Source organism: Austrofundulus limnaeus, unplaced genomic scaffold (assembly GCF_001266775.1).
Source record: "Austrofundulus limnaeus strain Quisiro unplaced genomic scaffold, Austrofundulus_limnaeus-1.0 Scaffold123, whole genome shotgun sequence".
NCBI lineage: Eukaryota > Metazoa > Chordata > Actinopteri > Cyprinodontiformes > Rivulidae > Austrofundulus > Austrofundulus limnaeus.
Window position 1 is genome coordinate 805,418 of NW_013952525.1, and position 9,840 is coordinate 815,257.

Consider the following 9,840-nt stretch of genomic DNA (forward strand, 5'->3'; position numbering starts at 1 on the left):
ATACTAGATTATATTCTATAATACTATATTTTAATAAAATATTAAAACATAGTATCATGTTTTAATAATAATATCTGTCATGTTATTTTACCTAGACAGAAACACGAGATCCAAGAATAAAAAGCACTCCGTGAAAATGGTCAATAGGATTTATTGCAATTTGCAAGACACACATCATGTCACACAGGGCAGTGGTACACAATGTGTGCACTGAGGCAGTTTCAAATACACTCATTTATACAGTATATTATTAAGACAGACAATAAACATCTTTCTTGGTGCTGAAACTGGGCCAAGTAGAGAATGATATTTGATAAAACAGCAGCAAGAATGATTACCTCTAACAGATATTGTCCTGATCTTAAAACGCTTTATCTGAGAGAAAAAAGAAGATAAAAAGTAAAATCATGAAACATGATGACATTTTAAGGTAAGCAAAAGAGCTTACTGACTCTTGGCCTGAGAAGAAATGTAGGACCTTAAAGGATAATTTATTTTTCCAAGACACTATTAAAACATACTGTTTTAAAAATACAGATGAGATTAAGGTTTAAATAACAATCAAGCATTTAGAGTATTGTTAACTGTATTTTGCAATTGTAGTCTTACTGTAATTATATGTAGCCATTGACAAAGAACAAATCCAACAAGTCTGCTGCTGATTTTACAATAAAATACCAGAAAAAATATTTTTAAATGAATAAAAGCATGTCAGTGAAGATGATGAACCAGAATCTTTAAAGTAAAAGGGCTGCACAAGTCATCATAAAAACAAATGTTGGATTTGGACTCCACACACTTTGCAGGGTACAAGTCATTAACATTAGACTGTGCTGGCCCCTCCCATTCTCAGGTGAGGGGGAGCGGAGCATGGACGTTTATTGAGGGAGTGAGCACCGTGAGTCGGGCAGTGAAAAAACTTGCATTGTTTGCGAGTCTCAAACCACGAGGTCAAGTCTCAAGTCTTTAGGGTCCAAGTCAAGTCTAAGTCTCTAATAGTAGGGACTTAAGTGCGACTCAAGTCTAAGTCTGAGTCACGAGCCCCCATCTCTGCTGTTTAATTCTTGTAGCTCCCAGTTCAGATCTGCATCTGCTCATTAGTCCAGTGTTTCCCAAAGTTGGGGTCGGCACCCAAAGTGGGGTCCCGAAACATCAAGGTGGGGTCCTGAAAAGATTTTCTGAATTAATTACATTTTTTGCCTTAGTTGTTACAAAGGAGTGAGGTTAGTGTATTTAAAATGGATAAATGTAGTATAAAAAAATTGTTACTACGCCCATGTTTAGTTGACCTGATACAAATGTTTATCATACAAAAATAGTTGGGGGCACAGGTCTCTGCTGCTGTTATTTTGTGGTCAAAAGCTGAAAAGTTTGGGAACCACTGCACTTTGGTTCCCAAAGTTGGGCTTGGGACCAAATTATGGGTCATGAAGCACCTTGGATAAACTCCAGAAATCAATTTAAAGGGTAATAAAAAAATTGCTGATGTAATCCTTTCTCTATAATTATTACAAAAACACAAAATAAGTAAAAATAAGTATTTGTATTTGTGTACAAGCTCTTTAGATTGTCCAAAAATCCTGTGTTTTTAGGGTTATTTAAGAAGTTCGTGTACTCAGACCAGCAATATTTGGGGTCACAAGTTTTTGCCATGAATATTTTGTGGGTCAGAAGACAAAAAGTTTGGGAACCACTGGTCTAGTCTACAGAAGACATACAGTATGTTTGTATTGATTATGGCACACATTCACTGTGACATTGTTTGGATAAGCTGCTGCAATGCCACAAGAGTTATTTCCATCCAGTCTTGGATTAACGTTTTACCAAGATCTTGCATTGATGATGGTGGAGTCTGGCCTTCTCCAGCACATCCCAAAGATTCTCAATGAACTCTGTGGAGCCAATCCATGTGTGAAAATGATGTCCCATGCTCTCTGAACCACTTTTTCACAATAAGAGCCAGATGAATCCTGGCATTGTCATCTTGGACTATGGCCATGCCATCAAGGAAGAAACAATCCATTGATGGAATAACCTGGTCATTCAGTATATTCAGGTAATCAGCTGACCTCATTCTTTGAGCACAAACTGTTGCTGAATCTAGATCTGACCACCTGCAGCAACCCCACATCATAAACCTGTTAAATCCAAATGGTGACTTCTTTTCGACTGGGCAGTGTATTTAACATCTCATTGCAACAAAAGTTTCTTCAGCTAAGTTGCTTAACTTACATTCCCCTGATACATTTCCAAACTCTGTCATAAAAAATAATAAAAATCCTCAGTACAGTTTAAAAAAACATTGCCGTCTCTGTTTTACAGTTTAATTTGTTGACAGCGCAACTAATTTTGGGATACTCAGATGCAGCCTACGTTTTTGAGAATTTTCCGGCTGCATGAGTAGACGCTTACGAATTGGAACAGCCTACAGCAGGAGGCAGTGACGTAAGCAGCCAACAAATGTGACAACCCATGAATTGAGACACAGCCATCTTAAATCATCAACAGCTGACACCTGTTAAAGAAATGTTCAACTACATTAGCCAGCATTTATTTATTTATAGATAGCCACCTTTTGTTAAGAACTTATCCTGCTGCACCAATAACAACAGTGTGAAAATGAAAAGATGGACCAAAATAGAATANTAAAAAAATTGCTGATGTAATCCTTTCTCTATAATTATTACAAAAACACAAAATAAGTAAAAATAAGTATTTGTATTTGTGTACAAGCTGTTTAGATTGTCCAAAATCCTGTGATTTTAGAGTTATTTAAGAAGTTCATGTACTCAGACCAGTAATATTTGGGGTCACAAGTTTTTGCCATGAATATTTTGTGGGTCAGAAGACAAAAAGTTTGGGAACCACTGCATTAGTCATATACTGTAATGTTTGTCTGCAAGGATGGACATTTTACATGGAATTTCTTTCTTCTATGATCTGAAAGAAGCAAATGTATCTGACTACAACAATTTCATTCTTTTGTTTGTTTCTTAATGTCAGAGGGCTGGAACGATTTGGGTTGAGTTTGAATGAAAGGCAATAAAAGGTGTTACTTTTAATATTTTTAACTAACGCCATATTTGTTATTCGTATAGATACTAAATTTGAAGAATAATAGTCTTTTCAAAGGTCCTGAAAAGTGTTTCATTTAACCAACTAAATTTTGTAGAAGCCTTGTATTAATATTTGGTTCCAGGTAATTCTCCATTCAAGCCAGCAGGTGTCTCTTACATTATGCTCTACAGGTGTTAACTGTCTGTTGGATGCAGAATTATAGTTAACTAAAAGTAATATAACTAACTAAAACTGTATAATCTAATTACAAAACTAACTAAAACTAACTATAATTATAGATAGAATATCCTTAATTTTAGTCTTTGTCAATTTATTTTGAGACATGTGGATCTTAATTTACTTACATTTTTAGATTAAGTAGTTTCACTTTAGCTGTGGTCTGTAACAATACTTGTTTACAGTCTGCTGCTGCTCAGCATCACCTGCCAAATGACGACAACAAAGTTGGGAGAAAACGGCAATGTCCACTTTGGGATTTCTTTGATGACTGCGAAAAAAATCAAAACAAGTGTCTTGTAGTGGAAACAGGTGATAAAACAGGTGGAATACTTCTCAAGGGAAAAACTGCATGAATCAAACTCACACAAGATGTCTAACTATGACTATCTTGAGACGTTAGCTTCTCTCAGTAGCTCCTGCGAAAAACAAGCAACAGGTAACACCAGGTCGGAGACAAATATTATCATTGTCCTAAAATAATCGCCCAAGTCCTAAGTTGGCTAAATTTGAGTTACACAATTATTTTAGGAAGGTGTCGCTATAATGGACTGCTTTAACTAGTGACTAAATAGCTGTTGGTTAGTTAACTCCCAGGAACATCACAAGCTGGAGGATGCATTGGCAAATATGTTTGTTCAAACTATAAAAAAACTAATAAAAACTAAACTACAACTAAGCATTAAAATGCAATAATAACTACGTAATAAAAACTAGCAAATCCACTGGAAAAGCAAATTAAAAGTAACTGAACTAAAAGAAAATAAGTCACAACGAAATAAAATTAAACTATAATGAAAAACCCAAAACTATTATAACCTTTGTTGGATGACAGGTATGGTAGGCTGGAAGAACAGTTTTTAACTGTTTTATGCTGCTGTGAGAATTACTACTTGTTTAATGGAGTTTAGATACATGCTGGCGAGTAGCCCCATAAACATTATAAATATCACATGGAAGACATTAAAACTAGTCAATTTGAAAAGCAAGAAGTATAGGCACCCAACATGTGCTTTCAGTGCTTTACTATAAATTGCCTTCTCACTCAAAACTAAATAAGGGTTACAGTAAGCTGGGTGTAGCAGCTGCTTGGTTATTAAGTATGTACACGTCGTTAGGTCAGTTTCTGATATATTCTGTCTTTCTTTATAATTAAATTGGCCAGTTAAATTTGGTATGGTGGTTCTTTGGTCTATGTTCAGGAGATAGAGAATTTCCCTCTGCAATGTTCGTTTTATTCAACTATAGTAAGCAGTTAAAAATGAGATCTCTGAGATCCCAGTATGAGGACAGGAGCACTTCACAACATTCAGAGTGAAAGTTTTCTTGACTTTTGTTCTTTTTGTTCCAGGTCTGTCGAGTCCTCCGCCGCTGTCAGGCAGCAGCTCTGTCACCACCGCTTCATCCTCAGTCCCCGCCCCTCTCCCCTCCATTCCCTCATTTCCTCCCTTCAGCAGCCCTCTGACCACGATCTCTACCTTCCCGTCCCAGCTTCCCCCTGCCCCTGTGTCCACATTTGCCTCGCCTTTCACCAGCAGTGCCCCTTTCCCTCTTTCTGCTTCTCCATCTCTGCCACCTCAGACCTCTTCCATTAGACCTCCTCCGGCAGCTGGTTTGTCAGGTCCTCCTGTCGGCCCGCCCATATCACACTTCTCCATGAGTGCCGGATATGATATAACACGGGGTCATGCTGGCCGGACACCCCAGACGCCACTGATGCCTACATTCTCTAGTCCTTCTGTGATGCCAGGTCAGAGCCTCACTTTAGGAAGTCAAATGTAGTATTTATTGTGTTGTATGTGCTTTATTAACACTATTAAGCTGTTTCAGTATAAACTCAGTGTCAAAAACCAGTAAAATTTTAGTTCACGCCCTCCCCACAGAATAACCTTTAAAAAAACTACATACAAAAATGTCTGCACTTTTACCAGGTAAATACTGTATATATTTTTAAAAACAAATAGGCTATTAAAACAGTTTATTTCTAGATTTATGTTAAAGTGATGCTTGACAAGTCATTTTTGGATGCTTTACATCTGTAGTCACTGAAGAGGTTAGTGGGTAAGCTGCTCCAGGTAAATACCAGCTGAAAGATGCCGAAGAACCAAACTTATATACTTTGAATCTTGATGCTAGGATATCTATGGTGACGAGGATCTAAGAGACAAGTCTGAGGCTGTTAAAATGTGTTTATGGTTAATTACAGCAACCTCAAACCACAGGTTTGTTAGAAAACTAACCTTTAGAATTTGAGATGAAGGAGCAGTTGAAAAACCAAAACATTCACATACAAGAGTTTTGGTCCAAGCACAGAACCCTGAGGAACTGCGCATCTAACATGACATGAATTAGATCTTACATTATTTACCAGAGAACACTGTTTCCAGTGGTGGACACCAGTCCGCTAAAGCGTAAATCCGCTAATTGCGGACCTAAATATTTCATTTGCGCTTTAGCGGTCTTACAGATTTTTATAATTCATAAGCGGATTTGCATTTTCTAAAATTAAAATGCAGTACCGCTAATAACTAATTGTCTTCATTATCTTGAACAGTGGAAGGTATGGCTGTCAATGGATCACAACACACGTGATCTGTCCAACAACACCCCTCCCAGATAAACACACGTATTGGAAGGTATACATCCTTGCTGACTGTTGCTTTCGGTTACGGTTCTCATTTCCCACAATGCTTTGTGTCTGCTTACGTAGCAGGAAGGCAGTGTTTAGAACTCCCTGTCCTAGCAAAACAGTTGAAGTTTGTAATCCATACTAAAATTTTGTATGTATTGATTTATTTTACTTTACAATCGGAGTTCCTTTAAAAAATAAAGTTTAAACGCTGGAGCTCAATACTTGACGTAATTGGTCGAAGAAACAATGTTAGAGATGCAGAAATGATTTAAAGATGTTATGCTGATGAAGACAGACATCTAGTGGTCAACTGGAGCAACTACATGGGAAACTTTAAAATCCAAGCTCTTATTTTGAAGTGAAGATAGTTGCCTGTGCTCCGTGCTTTCGTTTCCAGTCACAAATCAAAGCTGTCATGTACCCAGAACGCATCGCTTCAGTTTTCCAATAAACAGTTTTAAAATGACTTTATTGACGCTTCTTCAATGAAAAATCTACAATAAACAAAACAAAAAGATAGAGAAGCAGCCAAACTAGCAATCCTCAACAACTTTTTGATTTTTACACCAGGAGCTAAAGGTCGGTTTAATGAAATCACATCCCCAGCAATCAACGGTTGTAGGATTAAGCTGTAAAAGGGTTCATACACCGCTAGTTGGCAGTATTGTGCATATATGTACATGAATTATTGCCAGCTACTAAGTGTCAAATTGAATTTGCGCTTTAAAATTAGCTTCCGCTAGTTATTCTATGGCATAAGCGCTTTTGAAGATGCGGACCTAAATATTTTCATAAGCGCTTTAGAAATTGCGGAGCTAATTTTTGAATTAACGCTGCCCACCACTGACTGTTTCCTATTACTCAAAAAAACTAGACACCTACTGTAACACTAATCCTCTAATGCCATATTCAACTTTTCAGTAAGAATATTGTGCTCCTCCATTTTTGCAGATTTCAGAAAAACCAATTCAAGATTTCTTGGCTGTAAAGACCCACAGCTTGGAACTTCTTTATTTTTCTATACAACAGTGAAAAAATTAAAGATACGCAAAACTGAGAAATAATGTCTTCAAAAACTTTTTAATGGTTTTGAAATGACACTTAGTGAATATAAGAGGGTTGAGATGAAGAAAAACTGAAAATTAGCTACAGACTAGCAGAGATTTAGCTTGGGTCAAACTTGATACATTTAAAACTGGACACTGTCTCTTGTGAGGCCTACAGAGTTTTTTTTTCAGTCCACTGTCTCCTTTTCTGTCATCCCAAACTGTATTTTCAGTTTTCACATTTATTTATTTTTCTTCAAATATGAAACTTTTCAGGCGTGGTGACTAACACCATGGTTCAGCAGCCCGTCATGACCGGACGAGTAGATGCTGGATCTCCAATCACTTTCCCAGAGGAGCAGGAGGACCTTCAAGTGTCTGGAGATGTCAATACTGGAGGGAGCCTATGGGGATTTTTTAAGGTAACAGATACATTCAGATATGACAAATGAAGCAGTTATCAGAGACACGTTAAGGAAATTAATATATGATGTGGTGTAATTCAACATATTTTAAACAAAAAAAAACCTACTGTTCAACGTGAAAAACAAGAATTTGATGGTTTAAATAAAAACTCTGCATGTCTTGTGTGTCCTCAGGGAGTAGCAGGCAACCCTGTTGTGAAGTCGGTCCTTGATAAAACCAAACACTCTGTGGAGTCCATGATCACCACTCTGGACCCTGGCATGGCTCCATACATCAGTACGTTAACCCGCCCTCCCCTTATTACAGCATCGAATGTCCAAATGTCTTTAATGTGTCTTCATGTGCTGCTGTTGTCCAGAGTCTGGTGGGGACATTGACATCGTGGTGGCTTCAGATAAGGACAGTAATGTGGACGCTGTCAGAGATGCCTTCCAAGAGGTTTTTGGGATGGCTATGGTCACTGGAGAGCCCGCTCAGTCCAGCATTGCTCCACAGCCGGTGGGCTACGCAGCAGGTGTCAAGGTCAGCTCACTGCCTTTTGTTTATATTTTCATTCATACATGTAACGGCTGTCCAAGTCTAGCACTTATCGCCGCAGTATTTTATTATTTTTCAGCATTTCACTAATTCTGGAGCTAAATTCTCTTTTCATTTTTTTATATCACTTTAGAAGAAAAAAAAGTTAATATTAATTTCTTAATTTCTTCATCATCAGTGATTTTTTTTTTTAAGTAAAGAGGAAATCGAAAAAGTAAGTAAAGTTTTATTTATATCGCGCCTTCCACAGAAATAAATTCACAAGGTGCTGTACATTCAGGGAAGGGGGGAGGGGCCAGTTAAGAAACACCCATTCAAGAAGACATACAAGACAAACATGGGGGAACAGGTGAAACCAGTCATACAGCAAACACAGTTTTGCTACTTTTAACAAAAAAGAGGGGGAAAAGAGGAAGTGTAATTAGAAAGATTGAAATAGAGGTTAGAATATGTTAAATAAACACAAAGAACACACAAGGCCACACACCCAACATCTGTCCACTCACCTGAAAATCAATGGATACAAGAAAACATGGCAATGAAATATCTATCTATATAATAATAAAATTAATTATAATTTCTCTGTAAAGCATGTATACAAATATACATACCCATACATAAATAAAGATATATACATACATACATGCATACTATAGATATAAACACACAGACATACAGTATATACACTCTCAGTGACCAGTCAGAACCCCATCAGAACACCTGTTTTCTGGAGCTAAGTTCTCACTTCTCAGGAGGCAGTGAGATTTTTTTAAGAAAATGACTTATGAGCAATAATTAAAGCCTATAAATATTTTAGCTGGAGTTATGTTGGTATAAGAGTGAAAACCTGGCAAGTATCTGAGTCTAATACATATCTATGACTGAAAATGCAAAGACATGTTCCCACACAGACATGATGGCGGTCTCTTTCTGAAATATTTACACCAGAAAGCTCGTTTTAACTTATGTCTCATATCTTCCATCAAATGAAAATAGACAACCACTCAGCCAACCTCTGTCTGTTGGTTCTGTTAGTGCGTGATGTGTGCTGCACAGGGAGGGCTTCTCATCTGTGGTCTCTCTTTTGAAAGCTCTTTACTCGACACTGAAGTTCAGGTTGTTTTTTCTGGTAGTGGAGAAATGTTGTCATCAGTGTACGTTCCTGTGTGGGCAGGGGGCTCAGGAGCGAATCGACAGCCTGCGTCGAGCCGGTGTGATCCATGAGAAGCAGCCTGTTGTCTCTGTGGAATACTTCGTCGCTGAGCTTTTCCCTGACAAGTAAGCAGGGCTCTGCTGGGTGGGCTGCACTGCACTCATATTATAGTTTTGTTCTCCATCACCACAGTAGATTTCCTTCATTTTGAATGTGGCCAGGACGAACTCCCATCATCTGTGAAAATGAGGCGAGGACATTATTTTTTATTTATTTATTTGTGGTCTTGTTAAAGCCATCCAGTCTAATTATGGTACAGGTGTTAAACTGACAACAAATACAGCGAACCAGAGCTAAAGTTTTACCCAATCAGAGCAGAGGAGGTCGAGCTTTCTGATGTACTTTGAGCTCAGGTGCAGTAACGACAGACCAGGTGAAAGCATCAATCTGAGTTCTAATTTACTGACAAAATGTATGCACTATCAGCCCCTCCTCCACCTCCCACACCCCGACCTTGCCTTTAAATACATTTTAGGAGTGCAAAAAGATGAATTTAGTCTCTCCGGTCTTTACATTCTGTGTGGATCCTATTTTTCAACCCGCTGAGTTTTCTGATCTATTATTACATCAAATTATTACATCAAATTATTTGTGAAGGAACAGATACACTCACCGGCCACTTTATTAGGTACACCTGTCCAACTGCTCGTTAACACTTAATTTCTAATCAGCCAATCACATGGCGGCAACTC

The 9,840-nt window shown here is 37.8% G+C and overlaps 1 protein-coding gene across 2 annotated transcripts in view; it reads left to right on the forward strand.

Moving 5' to 3' along the window:
- prrc1 (proline-rich coiled-coil 1) overlaps positions 1 to 9,840 on the forward strand; it is a 22,209-nt gene that overhangs the window by 6,370 nt on the left and 5,999 nt on the right. For both annotated transcript variants that reach the window (XM_014015127.1, XM_014015128.1), the window contains exons 3-7: positions 4,646 to 5,044; positions 7,249 to 7,394; positions 7,572 to 7,674; positions 7,757 to 7,920; positions 9,110 to 9,213. In XM_014015127.1, the coding sequence (XP_013870581.1) occupies positions 4,646 to 5,044; positions 7,249 to 7,394; positions 7,572 to 7,674; positions 7,757 to 7,920; positions 9,110 to 9,213 (916 nt within the window). The remainder of the gene's footprint in view (positions 1 to 4,645; positions 5,045 to 7,248; positions 7,395 to 7,571; positions 7,675 to 7,756; positions 7,921 to 9,109; positions 9,214 to 9,840) is intronic.